The sequence below is a fragment of the Carlito syrichta genome, unplaced genomic scaffold (genome assembly GCF_000164805.1).
Source record: "Carlito syrichta isolate Samal-C Ts95f unplaced genomic scaffold, Tarsius_syrichta-2.0.1 Scaffold305237, whole genome shotgun sequence".
Taxonomy (NCBI): Eukaryota; Metazoa; Chordata; class Mammalia; order Primates; family Tarsiidae; genus Carlito; species Carlito syrichta.
Window position 1 is genome coordinate 423,877 of NW_007249333.1, and position 20,538 is coordinate 444,414.

The 20,538-nt window shown below is 33.6% G+C and overlaps 1 protein-coding gene across 1 annotated transcript in view; it reads left to right on the plus strand.

The window, feature by feature from the left end:
• Window positions 1-20,538, plus strand: part of CCDC102B (coiled-coil domain containing 102B) — a 199,711-nt gene that overhangs the window by 70,801 nt on the left and 108,372 nt on the right. Inside the window, exon 5 of the mRNA XM_021714109.1 lies at window positions 9,920-10,129. Within this exon, the coding sequence (XP_021569784.1) occupies window positions 9,920-10,129 (210 nt within the window). The remainder of the gene's footprint in view (window positions 1-9,919; window positions 10,130-20,538) is intronic.

A 20,538-nucleotide genomic window follows, 5' to 3' on the forward strand; every position in this document is an offset into this window, starting at 1 on the left:
GGGAGACTCCCACTCAAAAAAAAAAAAAAAAAGACCAAACACAAAATGAATAATTGACTAGAAAAATATAACTTACCCAATATGAACCATTGGAAATAGTAAGCCTAAATGGATTGAAAACAGCAAATAAGTTTTAAAAATAATAAATTCAAACTCTTCTTGCAATAAAAGTTCAGAATCAGAATGGTTTATGTTTAAGGTCTGTCACTAAGGGTAGATAACTCCAATGTTATAAACCTTCTTCCAGGGAAAAGAAAAAAAACTTTCCAACATTTTTATGATACGCATCCAAAGAAGGATAATACAAAAAAGGAAATTGTCAGTCAATGTCACAGATAAATTTAGCAACAAAGATATTAACCAAGTACAATGAATGTTAACTTAAAACTAGAAAATTGAAAATGCTTTGTCAGAGAAATGGAAGACATATTATAGCATTAGAACAACTATTATGTAAATCACCACACTAAACAGAGTAAAAGCAAAAATTAATTACATGGTTATCTCAAAGTTTATTTAAAAAGCATTTGCTAAAACTCAATTCATAATTATAGGGGAAAAGTTTTAGCATGCTAGAAATCAAAGCGGGCTGTTAAAACCTGATATAGAGTTGCAAACTTTTAAAGCAAATGTTTTATTTAATGATGATAGGAAATGTGTTATCACTCATTTAGCACTGTGCTTCAGGCCCGAGATAGGTCAACAAAAGAAGACAAATAAATGCAATTGTAAGAATTGAAAAGATACAAATTTGCAATGATCAAAGAGGATGCAATTATTTGTTTACAGAACACACAATAAGGTCCAAAATATAATTAATGAGAGTTTATAGATATTGGATTTAAGATCAATTTTGTGTGTATACAACAGCAAAAAATTAAATATATATAGACAGAGTAATATTTGAGCAATGATAAGTAGATCAAAAAATTCACACATAATACCAGCCTACATATGGACAACAGAGTTGTCACTTGTAGCTCAGTGTGGAATAGAGAAGTCAGTCAGTTGTGCTAATTTTTTTTTTTTTTAGCTTAGAAAATATAGTTTATTTAATAGAGGGAGAGAGAGAGAAAGAGAGAGAGAGAGAGAGAGAGAGAAAGAGAGAGAGAGAGAGAGAGATTCACCTTCTCAAAGTAGGGAAGGAGGCCAAAGCCAGGAAACATGGACTGGCCATAGCTCAGAGAGCACATGGCCATACTATAGCATAGCAAGGCAATGGCCCAGATATGCTGATTTTATATTAAAGATGAAAAAAAGGAATTAGCTTTTCCCATTTAAAAAATAAATTATCGGCCGGGCTCGGTGGCTCAGCCTGTAATCCCGCGCCTTTGGGAGTCTGAGGTGAGTGGATTGCCTGAGCCTGTGAGTTCGAGACCCGCCTGGGCAGCAAGACCTCATCTCTACAATAAATCAAAAAATCAGCCGGGCGTGGTAGCGCCTGCCTGTAATTCCAGCTACTCAGAAGGCTGAGGCGGAAGGATCGCCGAAACCCAGCAGGCGAGGCTGAGGTGGCTGGGAGCAGCCACTACACTCCAGTCTGGGCGACAGAGTGAGACTCCAACTCAAAAAAAAAAAATTAAAAAAATAAAAAATAAATTATCAATTTTTTTTCAGTTGAAAAATAGCATGCTTTATTGTACATTTTCAAATGGGTTTGCTCCACAGTTAGATATAGCATTCCCTGAATACCATCAAATGTTAATGTTAAAATATATGCTTGTAATTTTCCTTTGATTAACAAGAAAAACTATTTTCTTTGTTTTTGTTTTTTTGAAAGAGTTAATCAATATGTCTCTTTTGACAAATTCACTCCCTCTCTCTTCCCCTCAAAAGCAACATATTTCACATAAAATAATTATGCCAAAGTATTAGCATAGATATAAGATATAAAAAGAAGATTTAGGGGTACTCACTAATACTTTTGCCACAATTTCATTTTTCCTTTTAGCATCATTCTCTATCTCTAATTAACTTTACCATCCTTTTTTTCCTCACAATTCCACCCTGTAAATTATGCATAATTTTTTTCTTCTTTACTGTTCCATGTTAATAATTAAAGCTAACTTTTTATTTTATCTGACCTATCAGAGTACATGCAATGGAACAATTTTACAGAGTACATGTAATTACAATGGTTGTTAATTCCTTAAAATCAACAAGGATATGGATGAATATAAGACAATTTCAGTTGAACAGAATGTTGCCCTTTAACAGAGTCAGCAGGTTTCATGGTTCTTGAATACTGAAAGTAATTGAGATCTTTTTGTGTGTTTGGTTTTCTTGTTAAGCACAGCTTTAGTCTCATTAACTAGGATGCTTTAATTGAAATCTTTGAGAACCTGTTTGGCATCTCTGCCAAGATAGTCTGTCTACTTTTGAAATTACTTGCAGGAGGGATTTTGGAAATAAAGTGTTACATGCTTAGTTACAATTTTCTTATTTTATTTATTTTTCTAATGCATATCTCATTAAGTATTTTGTATTTGCATGTTTTCTTCCTAGTAATAGAGCACACAAGAGGGTGTAGTTAGTGGCTAGTTAAAATGAAGTACTATTAGAGCTTTATCTAAGCCTCTGGTTACTATTGTTGCTGGAACAAGATTCACATTTCACCAGCTCTATTGAGTTTCCCTGCCCAACTTCTGTAAGTACTTATTTTGTAAAGTTTCATACTTGCCTAAGTATATAAGAAATCCACTATAGCATATTAATAGTTGTCAGGAGATTTGCAGAAAAGCATCCTTTTACTGTTTTGGTTTTGGGTCAAGGCTTTTCTCTGGTTGTACTAGAACATTCATGGAACAATTCGCACCTTTTGGTGATAATAGCAGCATATTTATTTGTATTTTGTCTTAATAGTTCCTGGTATATGTATAGATTGTCATTAACTCTACATTGAAATGGAGAAAATACTTGGGTATTAAATTTTATAGCACTGTTAAAATTTTTTGAGGCAGTGCCTGGTTCTTGTAAAATCAAAGGTCCAAAACACCCACTTAGAGTCTTTACTTATGAAGTCTGTTAAGTTTTCTTCACCGGAGCATAACCAATATCTTTACAAATGCATATTCTCTAGTCATTCTAATTCATGCTAACTTATTTAGACATTGTCACGTTAATTTAAAAAATTGTTTACATTGCTTTTGATTCATATTCAATTGGAGATAGGCATTTTGACCTCTCTTTAATATTTAACTTTGGCACATATTTATTTTTGAACTAGTGAAGCAATTTTTGCTTTTAGATATTCTTGAAAGATTTAAAATAAAATTAAAGTAACTAAAATATATGTGACATTACTTATTCCTAAAATCTTTCATTGCACTGTTGACTTTTGGTGGAAGAACTGAGACACCCCTGGGCTCTATTTAGCTATGGACAGATAGGAAATAGGCTTTCATTTGGGAAGAAGTTCTTTCAATTCTTATTTGTGATTCTGGTTAAAGAAACACCATTAAATCATCAAGGGGGTGACATCAATAATATGAACTAATTTAAAACTGAGTTGCCAGACTTTTGAATGGTATTCTACAGAAATTGCCTTTCTGAATTAATTTGCTGGTAGAAAGAACAAAGGGGAAAAAAAATCAAAATACGTAAAATCAAAATAAAACCTTTGCCATAGTGCTATACAATGGATTCAGAATGTGGTAGTTACCATTACAAGAGCATATGCATACATTATACCTCTACTGGTTAGCATGATGTTGGTGGAATGAGCTCACAAAAGAAACCTGGAGAACTTCAGGTGAACCATGGCTTGGACTCCTTGTTCCCTAAGAAGTTCTTCTACTCTTGAAATTCCAGTTCCCTCATGGGTAGCACATCCAAATTTGCAGAATCATTGTAAGGTTAGGAAGTAATCCATATAGCAATGTACCAGGAATACTCTGGGGCCTCAATAAAGTGAAGGTGATAATCTCTTCCTGCTAGGAAACAGAGAAGCTTCCTGTGTTTTACCTATTTCCTTCAAAATCACATTATATAGTGAAGTTTTATTGCTGACTTGTCTAAAATAAAAATTCTGAGCTTTTGCAAATCTATTTCTGAAACATTCACGTTGGTTTTAGGTCACTCTTTACTGGCCTGCAGAATGGTATATGGTCCATTCTCTTGGGAGTTTTCTCTGCTATCAGGGTCATTTACAACATGATTGTCATCTTGATAGAATTTGATTAAAAATCAATACATTATTTTGATCTACCACCATTTGAATGGGCTGGTGATATGTTTTGTTCTTTTGAAACACATTTATTCCTTAATACATTTTTGTGTTGAATTTTGAAGTTTAAGAAGCATTTTCCCTAAATAGTTTAATTTCTCCCTTACAACTCTAGGTTGTGGGAAACAGTTTCCTCATTTTCTAAAAGTAAAATGGAGATTGTCAAGTTAAAAGGCAAATTGAAACTCACCCATTTTTACTAAAACTTCTCTTTATCTCACTGCATGCGCTACCACAAGAAGTGATATACTTAGGACAATAGCGGAAGAGTTCAGAGTAAATGTAGCAGGAAATTCTGTTGGTGTTAGGTAGCGGTAAGCTATACAATTGGCTTGTTTAGAATGCTATCATGATTTTGCTTTGTGATTAATTGTCATTGAAATACAGAGAGACTTTTTCATAGGGACTATCAGCTGTCTTCTTGATTCAACTGGTATGTGGAGCATAATGTAGCACGTATCTGGTTCTGGGTGGATGAGCAGAATGACACAGCTCTGGTCTCGTAAATCTTGCATCCTAGTTATTGTATTCATTCCAACTTTTGATGTCAAGCAACGATAGTTGATAACGATTGAGTAAATAGCTGACAATATTTAGAAAATGACCCAACAGTCTATCCTTAAGAATAATCACAGTGTTACACTTGCACAAGCCGCTCATTTGATTGTTATAGTCACACTTATTTTTGAGAACCAGAACTAACTTGTCCAATTGTCTTTTGTGCTACACTCACCCCAAATCCTAATCCTCCGTGATTGGAAAAATTCCTTTGACTCTTGCAATGTTCAAACCTATTTCCTGCTTCCTTTGCTTGGAACACTCTATTACTTGACTGCTTTTCTGTGTTCTTAAACTTAAAATTACAGCTTAAATACCATTTCCTCCAATGAACTTCTCTGATTACCCAATTCATTTCAGGCCTTTTTCATGGCACTCAAGAATTTTTTTTTTTCCTTCATCAAAAGCTGTTCAATTTTATTGATATGTTTATTTGTATTTTAAAAGCAATATATTCAGTGCCTCCTTAGTTCCTGAAATAAAATATGGACTCAATAATAATTGCTCAATAAAAATGCTTGGATGTTTATGTATTTTCTCAATGTTTAACATATAAAATGTTAGAGGCCAATAAATTAACACAAAATTAGTACTTATTATGATAAGAATATACTTTTATGCTAAAATTTTCAGAAAAAGTTTTCAATAATTTTCATATTACCTGAAGTTAACGCTAGAACCCACTATTGGTTAAAATTCATAGTTGAATTAGAATTAAAATATTTTAGGATATTCTCTTGATTGTGGGAAGCAAAGCATTGGAATTTCATTTCAATTTCATAGAATCATTAGAATTTTTTACAATAAATTTTGAAAACTTAAAATAATATCTGTTAGCCGGGCTCGGTGGCTCAGCCTGTAATCCCACACCTTGGGAGGCTGAGGTGAGTGGATTGCCTGAGTCCGCGGGTTTCAGACCCGCCTGGGCAACTTGGCGAGACCTCATCTCTACAATAAATAAAAAAATCAGCCGGGCGTGGTAGCACGCACCTGTAGTTCCAGCAACTTGGAAGGCGGAGGCGGAAGGATCGCTGGAGCCCAGCAGGTCGAGGCTGCAGTGGCCGGGAGCGACCACTGCACTCCAGTCTGGGCGACAGAGTGAGACTCCAACTCAAATAATAATTACTAATAATAGTAATAATAATAATATCTGTTTTTTCTTTTATTATTTTAGCATGCATGCAACTGAATGCATTTTAAGGTAGTGAATTTTCATAAGAATCTTGGAAAAGAGTGATCTGATAAGAAATAGTTTTCCATAGTGAAACATAAAATAAAACTGCTTATGATTTTTCATTTGTATAGGACCTTCACTTTTCTATTTGTGTTACATATATATTTATCAAATAATTGATATGTCTTAAATCTACAAGTAGTAAAAAAAAAAAATCACATTATTTAATCTTTCTTGTTACTGTGGTTTAAATAATTATGCAAGAAATTAAGACAAAGTTTATTCATTCAGACCATTTATAACTGATTTAATAACTTAGTTCATCTATTGTCTGTTATACAGTGTTAAATGAATTTATTTGATTTTAGTAATTTCTTTTACTATAATTTCACCAAGCCTTAATAAGACACCATATTTGCTCTTGTTTATTTTTCCAAAATTAATTTTTCATCAAGTTGCTGACTTTTTGTTGCAGCTCCATAATTTTTATTCTGATAAGTGATGATAGATAGTTTAAACATTAGTCTTAACAGATTGTGAAATAGTATTTTTACTTTATATTCCCACATAGGCACCCCAAATGTCAAACTATATTATCTAAAATTTGATCCCTTCACTTATTATATTTAATTGGTAAATGAGGTCTAGTGCCAAGAATGTAATTTTGGTTTCTTACATTTCAAAAGCCAGGACATCTCTTAGATTTGGGAACAGAACATTTTATACAGTAATGGTACAATTATATATATATGAAAAAGCAGTTTTCAGGCTTTTGTATCAAAATTCATTTCAATGGATATTATTGAAACTTAACATTTCTCTAAGTGTTGACTAAGATGATTGATTGTTTTTAGAATTTAAAATGTCATAGAAACATGCTTTATAACAGTATAATACTATGCAATACATTGCAATCAAGCCATTTAAAAGTAACGGTGCAAAAGCTAGTAATTTAAAATGCTTTTCCTTAACAAATAATTTTAAAATGCCTCATGTTACAATCATCCTACATAGTTTTTAAAAACATCTTGAATAGTTTATCCTTTTCAGTCCTTATCATCCTACAAAATTTAGTGGGGCTGGTGTTCTCCTACTTATTTTACTGTTAATAAAACTTCATGACATAAAAAATAAATATCTTGTCCAAAATTTGCCAATGAGTAAGTGGCGAAAGTAAGACTAGATTTGAATATTTTTTTCTATAGTGAATTGTTACTTCAATGTACAGATGTATGCAATAAATCACACTGACATTTTGATATACATATAACCAATGTATGAGAGAAATATATACATTTAAACATATATATCATATGACCACAATATTTCTCCTTTAAGCAATACAATACTTTCTGATTAATGTGATTAATTTCACTTCTCACAAACTCTGTCAGATTAGAAAATGTTGGGAGCCGGCCACAGAGGCCCACTGAGTGTTAGGGATCAGGAAGGGCCGTTGACCCCGAGACCACTAGGATGCGTTCGGGAGCTATAGACCCCATTTCCTGCCCCTTTCTACTCAGTACTAACCAGATTAAGCTCCTGTGAACTCAAAACATAAAAACGTTGAGACCGGGATGAACACAAGCTGACTTTAGAAGCTCATTGCTCCCATTCTTCCACAAACTGCAGTTTTGGCTTTCACACAACTTATAATTCAAACTCGTGTCACATCTAAGAGCCTTAGTATTGGTCACAGGCTTCTAGGTCATGATCTTAGGATTTATTGAAGGTGTAAATTGTAGAATATAGTTTTAGAAGACAGCCATTTTGTTGAAAGAATGCGGCTGGGTTACTTGCAGGTAGCCCACTGTGAACTTTGGACTGGGCCACATTCCAAACATTCTAGGATGGGCCACTTACCTTTGTAAAGTAAATACTTAAGCTTCTGTAGAATTGTTTAACTTGACATAAATCAATCAGCTTAGGATGAAAAAGGTTTATAGAATATGTCAGTCACGGATTAGGTTATCTTTTGTTATGGGATTTTAAGATTATCATATGAAAAGGGTTTAAAGGCAATCATTGATTAAGTTTTCATGGATTAAGGTTTCTGGTGGGTGGGGGACGCCCTTCCCACATCTGACTTTGTGTATAAAAGACCCATTGTAATTCCCAATAACACTCATTTGCTTCTGCACTAGACTGGAGTCCAGTCTCTTTCTTTCTCTCTTCTTCCCCCCAATTGCCAATGCCGTCTCCACCTTTGGGGTACCCTGAACCTGACTGAAGCTGGACTCCAGCAGGAAAACAAATTGTCCACATTGGAGAGATGAGTCAACTGACTAAGCATATCCAGAGAATAAACGATGAAGTCAGGATTAGAATTCATAGCCCAGGAATAGAATTTAGAGCTAAAAAAGCTACTATTCATTTATAGTACAATATCCAGAGCAATCTAAAAATAATTATGACAGACAAATGTAATTCAACTTTATTATAATAATAAGTAAACATTTAGATGTAATGAAACTGCAGAAAATAAATACATTGGATCTTGCTTCTTTAACTCTAAATTTTTTTTTGAAAAGGTAAAATAATAAAAAACTGTCCAAGAGAGATGTTAAAATTTATCTTAAATCTGCTCAATCAGTACTTCTAGAGATAGTTTCTGGTCATTGGTAGTTATAAAAATCTCCCCAACTGTCATGCGGCCTTGAGAACCACGGGACAAAGGCAGAAATCAGCAAATCTTTCTTGTAAGAAGCCACATAGTAAATATTTTCAGCTTTTCTAGCCATGTGGTCTCTGTCTCAACAGCTCAACTCAGCCATTGTGTGTGAAAACAGTCATAGAGAATGTGTGAACGAATGAGTATGGCTGTGGTCCAATGCAACTTTTTTTGTAGTAGTGAAATTTAAACTTTATACTGTGTTAACATGTCAAAAATAGTGTTCTTCCAGCCAGGCACAGTGGTTTATGTCTGTAATCCCAGCACTTGGGAGGTGGAGGCGGGAGAATTGCTTGAGCATAGGAGTTTGAGACCAGCCTGGACAACATAGCGAAACTTTGTCTTCACAAAATTCAAAAGAATTAACCAGGCATGGTGATACACGCCTGTAGTCCCAGATATTCAGGAGACTGAGGCAAGAGGATCGCTTGAACCCAGGAATTTGAGGCTGCAGTGAGCCATGACTGTGTCACTGCTCTCCAGCGTGGGTGACAGAGTCAGATCCCAACTCAAAAAAGTAAAATAAAACAGATGATAGATAGATAGATAGACAGACAGACAGATGATAATGCATTCTTTCTTTGATTTCTTCTAACCATTAAAAAATGAGAATCCTTTATTGTAGGACATACTGAAAGACCAGTTTTGGCCCCTGGGCGATGGTTTATCAATCTCTATTTCCTGAAAATCAAATTGGCAATTCATGCATGTGAATTTGAGTATATTTTATGGTACTGTAATCACAGAATGTATAATAGGTTATTGCATTCACTTCTTTTTACTCACGGTGCCTGGAATAGTGCTTTGAACTTGGAAGATCATACACACACACACACACACACACACACACACACACACACATACACACACACACATTTCCCTAGATAATATTGATAGTAAGTGAATGAATGAAAAAACTATATCCAACAAAAATTACCAGAGGATTGATTTTGCCAGAGAAACTGATAAATGTTCATCAATTAAGAGTGAATATTATTGCCCCCCCCAAATTAGTTTTTTACTTGACACATTTACTTGACAAATGTGATTTATGTGGATATAGGGATAGCCTCATGAACCAAGAGGAAATGTATATTATCTAGGGTTTGGCCTGGACTTAGGACTGTTGTGTTTTTGTCACGATTTCTAATAATTAGAATATTCTTTGTAACACTATATAATTGGACATATTCATGAAACTTTTGTATGGGAACCTATTTGCTGAGTGCCTTAACTTTTGGCCATAAGAAATATTTCATGATGCTTTTTTTTTTATGTTGTCTGTGTTTAGCTGGAGAGATTGCAGGCTGAAAATACCTCAGAGTGGGACAAGAGAGAGATACTTGAAACAGAAAAGCAAGGATTAGAGAGAAAAAATAGAAGACTGAAGATTCAGGTGAAGGAAATGGAAGAGCTTCTAGACAGGAAAAACAGATTAAGTGCAAACTCTCAAGATTCTGATTTCAAGATGTCGCAAATTGATCTGCAAGAAAAAAACAAGGTATGGGTGCTCCTTGGATCACACATTCTCTTGCTATTTCCTCTGTGACGTGTAGGCAGGTGTTGCCCTAAGTTTTACACACTTCCAAATCTGACTACTTCCTTTGTACTTACTATTATTTGAGAGAAGTTGCTCTTTATCTGTCTGTGAACTGAAATGATATTGTTCATACATCTGAGACAAGGTGTGTCAAATCTTGTAGGAAAAGGTTAGAGTATGACAAATCTTCAGATAGTATCAGGATTCCTAAAAGGACGCAAAAATGAAGTAAGAAACAGACTCTTGTAGTAATTTTTCTACTATATCTTTGCCACAGCATTTTCCAACCTATTGATCTTATTTTCATTAAGTATATGTTTCCATCCATTAATTCAATTAACTATGCAATAAGCATTTGTTGGTAGCTAGGGTTAAGTATGTGAATAAACATTTACATTTTGCCAAAGCTCACTGCTCTCTCGTTTCTTCTTAATTAGTTTCAGAACAATTATTTTTGAGTCAATCAAATGCATAATTTTTCAAAAAGTTTTAAACTGTGAAATAAATGTTAAAATCAGAATTGAATTCAAAATTTGACTGTGGGAAATTTACTTTTGGATATGCTTTATCCTCAAAATAACAGGCATAGTTTGTACTATAGTTTTTAACAAAGTGAATAGCTTACTGAATTTGAAGTGTGATTTTAATGGCAGATTTATGGTTGTAATTTGTGGCTTAGTGTCAGTATGCTGCAAATTACATACATCTTGTTTCTATTTTTTCCATTAAAGCATATACAGCATTTTAATACACAATTATTTCCCTTGATTCCTTTAACAGTTTGAAACCGTGAATTTGATAATTTCATATTTTTGAGTTATATAAATCATTCATACTAATATGAGCTCTAAAACCTAAATAACCAGAAAAATTCAATTTCATATCACTGTCTTTATTCTTTTGTGATTCTAGGGTTTATTACAAATGCAATATTAAATAATATTAGCTATGACTTGGCTATACAAATATCTAAAGTTAAATATTATAGTCAGTGATCACAATTTTCTATTATACAGATTCATAAACCTTCCATGGTAGTGTAATTGATTCTGACACATACACAACTGATAAATTTGTAGAAAACTTTTTTTGGAGTTTTCTAACTTCTTAAAAGCACAAAATGATCTCAATTATGAATATGGTTTGGTTATAAAAATATTTCTATTTGATTCATTTGAAAAGGACATGCATTTATTTATATTTGTTTCTGTGTCAGTCACTGTTTTAGATTCTGGTAATGACAAGATAAATACATCATTGTCCCTATCTGGCATGAACTTAGAGTCTATATATGAAAACATACACATAAATTATTATCAATAAAATATCATGACAGTTGCCAAAAATAAAGTGGAATAAAAACACAGATGAGGAATAATTCATTCTATTCAATTTTGACACTTTTCTAGTTATATCAAAATGTCATAATATAAAGTATGTCAGGAAAAATAAGCGTTAATTGGGGCCTGTTTGGAGATGGCACCAAGGTCAATTGGCATGACCTGCCAGCAGGCTTTACCAAGCTTAGATCAGGGCTCTTTGAGATCAGTGTAGTTCTTTGGTCTAGGACTAGGCCTAACTTCAAAATTTGGAGGATTCTAGAAGGTCTGACCAATCACTGGGTGTTCCCTTCACGTAGAGAACTGTTAGATTTTTTAAAGTACATATCATTTTAATGATGAGGGTGGTGTTGGTGATTTTTATCTTCTTCCTTAAGAATTCAGACTCACGACTAGATCAAAAATGACTGTTTCCTGTAGAATAGCAGCAGATCAAAATCCTTTGTGCAACAGAGTTCCCCACAGAAACTCCAAATGTCAAGTTTTCAAAGTCCTCAAATGCTAATTAATCAGAGCTTGTATAGAAATGCCAAAGTTCATGGAATAATGCAAATTTTATCATAGCACAAAACCATATTGTAGATTTAACATTATTTCAATAAGGATTAACTTATATGTATATGAGTATCATGTCTATAAATGTATATATGAGTATCCTGTAAGAGTGAGTAATGCACATAAGTACAATAAATGAATAGTACATATATAGGTAATATATATGAGTATCATGTTTACATATGTATATAATTTTCATAGGTGACTATCTTGCCTTTATATTTATATAATTGTCATAGATGACTGTCATGTCTATAAGTATATACAAATACTATAGATGACTCCCATGTTTATACATGTATCTATGTACCACAGATGAGTACCATGTCTATATATGCATAGAAATTTCATTCATGAGTGAAGCAGTGAAGATAAGAACTAGCATGTAGGAGGCACTACTGCAAACACTCCACAATTATCAATCTGAAAAGAGATATAAGATCTCATACCATGTGACACTGGCATCTGATCACATTTACCAAATGTTTGTGGCAGACACAAAACTAACTACTGCTCATCGAAATCTCCACATCAATAGATTTTTAGAAATATTTTGAGTTTTTAAAATTAATCTTACTGTTCAATGATTTTTTATAAATCCCTATTAATTCAATAAGAGAGGACTTTTCATGTGTTTTTGCATTTGCTTTTTTGATTTCAGAGGTATAGGGAATATATTTTTTAAAGAAAATGCCTTCTAATTTTACTATTAACTCAAAGACAAAGAATATTATTCACATGAGTGAGCTTATCACATAAATCTCTATCTTGTAGTTACTTTTGCATACTATGTTTAAGAATATGTGTACATCAATCCTTTACAACTTAAAAAAAATATGGCAGTTCACCCGAACTTTTAATGAATAGATTGGAAAATTACCACTCTGGTAGTAACTATTCGCAAAGCATAAACCACTGTCATAGACTTTTTAGAACAAACTCTGCATGAAGATCTTTCGATTTGTTGTTGCTTTTGGAAAAAGTGGCACTGTTCCATGGTTTCACTGCATCAGCATAATTGACAAAACGACATCAGGCAACAGAATTCAGTGGCAGTATCGAGTGTTCTCCTCAGAATGAAGCCTGCATTTTAAATGATGGCAAAGATGTTTGAGAACCAGTTTTGTAAAAACTTAAGTAAATCTAAGTGTATGCTTGAAAGAGGAGAAAAAAGCTACATTTGAAACTTTGATTTCATAGACAAATGATAATGATAAATTAAATTGGTGATCCTTGATCATTAGAATGTGTGTTTTCATTAAAATTAAGAAATCCATCTCATCTTATGAATATGTAGATATACACATACTGAAATGCTTGATATGATTTAACATTTTAAAATAATATATTCAATAACTCAGAAAATTTTAATTCAATAACCTGAACTATTTCTTGAAAATGTTCTTAGCTTTCTTTCATAATATCAAGATAGTTAAAAAATTTAAACATATTAAAATTACAGTGGTATCAAAAGCAGAGTGTACATGTCACACTAAGGCGTGGAAAGAGACTATTAATAAATTTTCAGCCGGGATCGGAGGCTCAGCCTGTAATTTCGTGCCTTTGGGAGGCTGAGGTGAGTGGATTGCCTGAGTCCATGGGTTCGAGACCCGCCCGGATAGTGAGACCTCATCTCTACAATAAATCAAAAAATCAGCTGGCATGGTAGCGCATGCCTGTAACTCCAGTTACTTGGAAGTCTAAGGCGGAAGGATCATCGGAGCCCAGCAGGTCGAGGCTGCGGTGACCGGGAGCGGCCCCTGCACTCCAGTCTGGGCGACAGAGTGAGACTCCAACTCAAAAATAAAAAATAAAAATAAATAAATAAATAAATAAATTTTCAGCTCTTGCTTAATGAATTTCACTCATGGCTTATATGTTATATTAGTAAAATAGCATATCTACATAACAAGTAAATTAATATATTTCAAAGGTGATTTAAACATTGGCATATTTGTAACTTTATGCAAGCATAAAATAAACACATGTCCACTATTTTATTTAACTCATTAATGAATGAAGAAACCAGTAGGCTATTCCAGCCAGCTCAAAGAAGAATTTAAAAACAGACAACTAGGCGCCCAGGAATGCTAAAATGAATATATTAAGTAGATGCAAAATTGATTCTTCCATAGGGTAGGGAAATAAACTGCACTGCCACCAGATGGAATTTTCCCATATGTGTATGAACACAAATCATTTATATTGTTATGAATTATCTACAAATTACAGAATTGTGTGTAAAATAGCTTAAAGATTTGAAAGTTTCAAAACCCTGTATAATCAGAAAATCTTACCTGGAGAAATGTGTTAGACATAACTACCAGGAATGTTTGTTGACCATTTCAAATTATTTCATAACTTCCTTGGCAATGCAATTTAGTTGATATGTGTTCTTAATAATTTTTTTATATATGAGTATGTCAACAAACACTTAGAGAGTGTTATTCCAGACCAGAGATAGGCAAACTTTTTCTGTAAAGGTCAAGATTGTGAATATACCAAGCTACGTAAGTCTTTGTTGTATATTTTAAAAGAAATAGCCTTCAAAACTGTAGAAGATAGTTTTAGTTCATGGGTGGTATACAACAGGTCTGGAGCTGGACTTGGCCTGAAATTACAGGTTGTTAACCTTTGTGTTAGCCACGTGTTCCCTGGGCTTCAATGTATGAAAGGGGCCAGAAGGAAAATGTGACTGAGTCAGGTACAGCATGATAAAGTCCAACCTTCTCACCCTAGCTGGAAAGCAATGCCACATGGAAAGCATTCATATTTGAAGTATTAGAAACGTTGTTCTGGCCATACAGAACTCTCTGGGGTGGGTCTTTTACTTAGAGTGTAATCTGGTCTAGACAGTCTGCACTAAGCAATGATAATCATTTTAAAACAGCATCCCAGGGCCCATCCCGATATACTGAACCAGAATCTGTATTTTAAGAGATCCCTGGATTATTCATTTGTACATTTAATTTGAATGTTAATGTCAAATGCAATTTCTGAATATTGAATTCAGAATAAATCTAAACTAATTCGCATAAGAAAATTTTGTAATTTCTGATGATTGAGAAAATGCTAAGAATGCAATTGTTCATAAATATTCCTGTTAAACTAATTCCACACAAACTCCAGGTAGCACCAATTCTTTGGGTTTAGATCACGCTTCTGAGTATCGAGGTGCTAGAGAAAACCACACAAAGTATTAGCTTACACCGGGTGGTAACTGTCTGTGGGTTAATAGGAAAACATTTGAAAATAATTGTCATACAAAGAAAAATTCTTCCCCTTGAAGAGGACTACATAATTTTCTTCATTTTTAACATAACCTCTGATTTTATACTTTTATCCAAATTCAAGAGTGTGTGCATCTCTTCTCATACTCTTATTGTCTTTATTTCTAAATTTTTGGAAAGTAGCTAGAAGTTCTTTCCTGAAATCCACTGGGGATGTGGCCAACTGTGGCTATGACCCCAAACTGAATAGACACCATTTCTCATAAATAGTTCACTTTATTCACCCTTAGGCCATGAATTACCATTCAGATCATATTTTCTGGAAGTTGAGGGATAACTTCCTGCTGTCAATGTAAGATACAAATCTACCTCATCCTGAATCCTGATCTGATTCTTTTCTGATTCTGTAGGACTGGGATGAAGGCCAAGATTTTGCATTTCTGTGACACTTGGAGGTGATGCTGCTTCTGTGGTCCCCAGACTACATTCTGAATAGCAAGGGGCTAGACTATGGTTATTATTAATGTTTTCTCTGTACCCTTGAATCCAACCACCCTCTTGCAATTTATTTCTACCCTACTACCAGAGTTAATTTTCTCCTTTGCCTACTGTCTTCACCCATTCTCATCTATTAGTTCCTTGAATCACTTTATGCTTTGTCCTACCACAGGACTTTTGCGTAGGCATCTTTTTTTTTAGAGAGAAAAATGTTATTGTCTCTATAGATTTGTTTCCTCACTAGATTTCTCTAAAATGATCAAGTTCATGCACCTATCAGTTGAGCAAACAATTAACTTAGGCACATTTAGGTAGTATCACAACTAAGCAGAGATGGAAGATTCAAACAGCCTTATAGTTTCCCTGTTTTCTTTCAGTTCCCTGAATTACATTGGCCAGTAATGTGATCCATCATCTTCATTTAGCAACCTCCTTGTAGATATATCAGTTCAAAACTGATAGTTATATTAAATGATAACACATTTATCTGATTGGGATCTATCCAAACCTGTTGGCACTATGTTCAAAAGAGTAACATATATCTGAGCTCAGAGCTCTACTGTCACTTGTCTACCTATTAAAAGACCTGAATTTGAGTCCAATCCTGGTAGCCTTTCTCAATAAGCCTGTGACATCCCTCCCTAGACCCCTGTACTTTCTTAGGTTATGGTAATTCTTCAGGTATTAAGTAGGATTTCGCCTCCACAGAAAAACCTTTCATGATCTGCCTAACTAAATCAAATAGATCTTGTAGTTTTTGTCAGTTGTTTAGGTGTTAGGGAGATGGTTTGATTAGCATCTCTGCTGCATGTGACTTAGAGACTGACAAGAGATTGTGTCTCTTGCTAAAAGATATATCTTGGGATTGCAAGATTTTCTCCATTTCCACATAGTCTACAACCTAACACATTTTCTTTCTTTCTTTCTTGTCAAAAAGAACCCTTATTTACTTTTTTGATAGTCTTTTATGCTTTCTTGCCAGATGCCTTTGGAACAGGTGCTTTCTGGGCTGGAGCTTTTTTACCCTTCTGAGCTTTTGGAGGAAGTGCTGCCTTCTGGCCTGTGGCTTTTGGGGCAGGAATCTTCTGGACTGCAGCCTTCTTGCCTGCAGCAGTGGTCACCTTTTTTTGCTGGTACTTTAGCAGCAGCAGCTGCTGTAGCAGCATCCTTAGTAGCAGGTACTTTCTTGGGAGAAGCTTTCAGGAGAATTCGCTTCCTTTCTTATACTAAAACTTCAAGAACATTCATGGAAGTCATGATTAAAAAAATAGAATGAAGGGATTTGTAGCACAAGATAAGCAATAATTTGTGTGCTCGAGTCATGGTACTAGAAAATGGCTGACTTAAGGAATTGGCAGTAGTGGGAAATTGCCAGGGGAGGGGGCCCACCTCATTCACAAGGGTGCCTGCATGATGAACATTTGTATGCCTAATCCTGAACTGTATCCTATATCTTTAAAGTAATAAATTAGAAAAAGAAAAAAGAAAATGACTGACTTACTTTTCATAGATTCTTTAAGAGAAGGAAGGCAGACTCTAGAAACCAATATGAAAAGGTATCTAATTTTAACATATTAGTGAGGCATAAGCAGAAAAAAGTTTCATTTTTAAAAAAAGTAATCTTGGAACTTAAACAAACAAACCAAACAAACAAATAAAGCATCTTCCCTAGGGTTTGGGAAAAAGAAAAAGAACCTTAGTTACCTCATTGATCTTAAACTCACTCCTTACCCCACCCTTTCCTCCCTTTGTTTCTTCTTTGAATTTTTCAAAGAAAAGATGTGAAAAGACAAATGGGAGGAAGGAAAATGAAAAGTGGCCTTTTACTAGAAAGAGGAAAGACATAACTAAAGAGGGCCACATACACAAAAGTTAATATATTTAAAGAGAAGTCCTGATTTTGCTAAGATGGGAAATAGCAGAATTGCAATACCCAGACGTGACTTTTTATGATAGCTATAGCATAAATACTGATTTGATTTGTCCAAGGTTTGGCACAGAGTCTTGTTTGTAATGCCTTAGTTCTTCTGTTGATGTACAATTTATATATCATCCATTGTAAAAAATACTTTTTCCAATGAAAGGTTGTTGGAAAATCAGTGTGTATTCTTTTGGGTAAAACCCCATGAACTAGTCAACATGCTTCTGGTGAAGTGTTTGGAAGTTTGTTTTCTTAAGTCATTCCCACAATCAAATGCCTTCATTCAGGTCACATAATGGGTCACTTTCGGAAAATTAATGTGACAGGGCAGTAATTGATGTGTCTCAGGAAAATGATGAATTAATCTAAAAGTTGAAAGGCCATCAAAGTTAATTCCTAATGAATTTGTGTTACTGACAATGGATCAGATTCAAGAAATGACATTATGTTTATTTTGTTTAGTAACTTTGGCTTCAAAAACCTTTTATTTTTATTCAGTAGTTTAGCAGGAAAACCCATGACTTTTGAAAGTTTTCTCTACTATTTTTCTTCTGAATACTATTGTTACTCATAAAGTCGTTAAATAATTTCAGAATTAACAATAATTATATTTATATTTACTTTTACAAAATATAAATAATTTAAATATAATAATAGCATAACTTAAGATCTTTAGATAGGGTCATTTCATATTTTTCTTTAGCTGTTCTTAGATAACTTTGATATCTGAAATATCTTAGAAATTTTATGAAATATAACTATTAATGAAAATATATGCCACTGTGGAGACTGACCTATGGTAAGTTCAACTTTGTGGATATAAAATGTGTGATATTTTTGTCATAAAAATCGAAAATCATTTATTTTGAAGAATGTCTTGTTTGTAGCAAAGCGCTAGGCTATACAGAGGTGACTTTCATGAATTGATAATTTAGTTATTGCTAAATCATAATTAAAATGCAGAAACACATCCATGATTTTGCATACATTTTAACAAAGATGGATAGGATTGTGTGGGTTGAGTGGAACAATGTTATTTTGCCAAATAATCTCTGAAGTTAGCTGAGGTAAAAAATCATAGTATTAAAACATCATTTATTCATGTCATAGGGAAGACATCTATTGAAAGTTCCCCACTGGCCTGAAATAATCAATACACTGCAAAATAGTGTGGCATTTACTCTAATGTACTATGATTGTTCACATCTACTCTCAAACACATTCACAGAACTGATTTTAAAAATTAATACTAAAATACAAGATTTGTTCTTTTTTACTGTTTTGTAGATTCTCCACTGAAACAAAGGTACATGAGCAAGAATTTGTATATATGAAACTTAATTAATAAGAGTAAATTTGTGCTGGGTGAACTTTCACATTCTCTTATACAAATTTCTGTTACTTTTGTTAAGATAAATTATGATTATTAAATTTCAGTCCCTACTACAGTGTTTGGTACAACCTCATAAATGTGTGTCAAATGTATAAACAAATTTATGCTTCATGCTTTTATTTTTACTTTTTAAATTTAATTATATATTTATTTTCAATTCTTATACTTTCCTTCTATTCTGTCAACAAGGCAGATGTTAGAGAGTGACATTATTATTGGAGGTCCTTCTTATCTTTTAATATCTTTCACGTGTATCAGACAAACCATATGTTAATTCATAGTCAATTAAACTGAAGATGTGAATTTTGACAATTTAAAACACTTACATTTTATATTAGCATTTCATAAAATTTTATAGTACAAATTACGACATTCAGATATTAAATTATATCTCCATGTTTGAAATTATTAACACACTACTAATAATCCACTCTATTATTACAAAATGGATGCCAGTTCACATAGTGGTTATCAGTTGATTTATGTTAGCTTGGTTTAAAGCAATTGTGAGAAAAATAATTGCTTACCTTTTTATTTAAAAAGACATAGAGCACTATGGCTAAAATAGTTTTTTTTTTTAAATTAAAACTAAACCTCAAATTTAAATGAAAACTATTTAGACTAGTGAAAACTCAGATAACTTTAATAGGTCTGAGACATTTACTATTGTTTTATTTTTATTGAGTTGGAGTCTCACTCTGTCACCTAGACTGGAGCGCAGTGGCCGCTCCCGGCCACTGTAGCATGGACCTGCCGGGCTCCAGCAATCCTTCCACCTCAGCATTCCAAGTAGCCAGAACTACAAGCGTGTCATTGCACTCCAGTCTGGGTCTGCCATCTGTATCTAATTATTAATCTGAATATTTCATAAAACTGGAATCATGCAATGTGTAACTTTTTTGTGCATGACTTCTTTAATTAACATGTTAATATTTCCAAGGTCCATGCACATTGTACCAGGTATTGGTACTTCATTTCTTTCTCGGTTGTGTAGTATTTGTTCTTCCTTCATCTGCTGATGGATACTTGTGATGTTTCTACCTTTTGGCTCTTTTGAGTAGTGATGTTGTCACTGTGTATATACATGCATCATTTGAGGATGTGATTTCAATTATTTTAAATATATATCTGTGCATAGAATTGCTGAGGCATTTTATGTTTTACTTTTTGAAGACCACCAAATTGTTTTCCTTTCCACAGTGGCTGAACCATAACATTATCACATGACATTTCTGGACTCTAAATTCTATTCTTTTGGTTTGAATGTTTATCTTTATGCCATGCCATATTGTTTTGAATGCTGTACGTTTTATGTTCTCCAACCTTGTTCTTTTTCAATATCATGTTGGATATTCAAGGCCTCTTGAAATCCCATATGAATTTGAGGATCAGCTTTCTGCAAACAATGCCACTGGAATTTTTTAAAGGGTCTT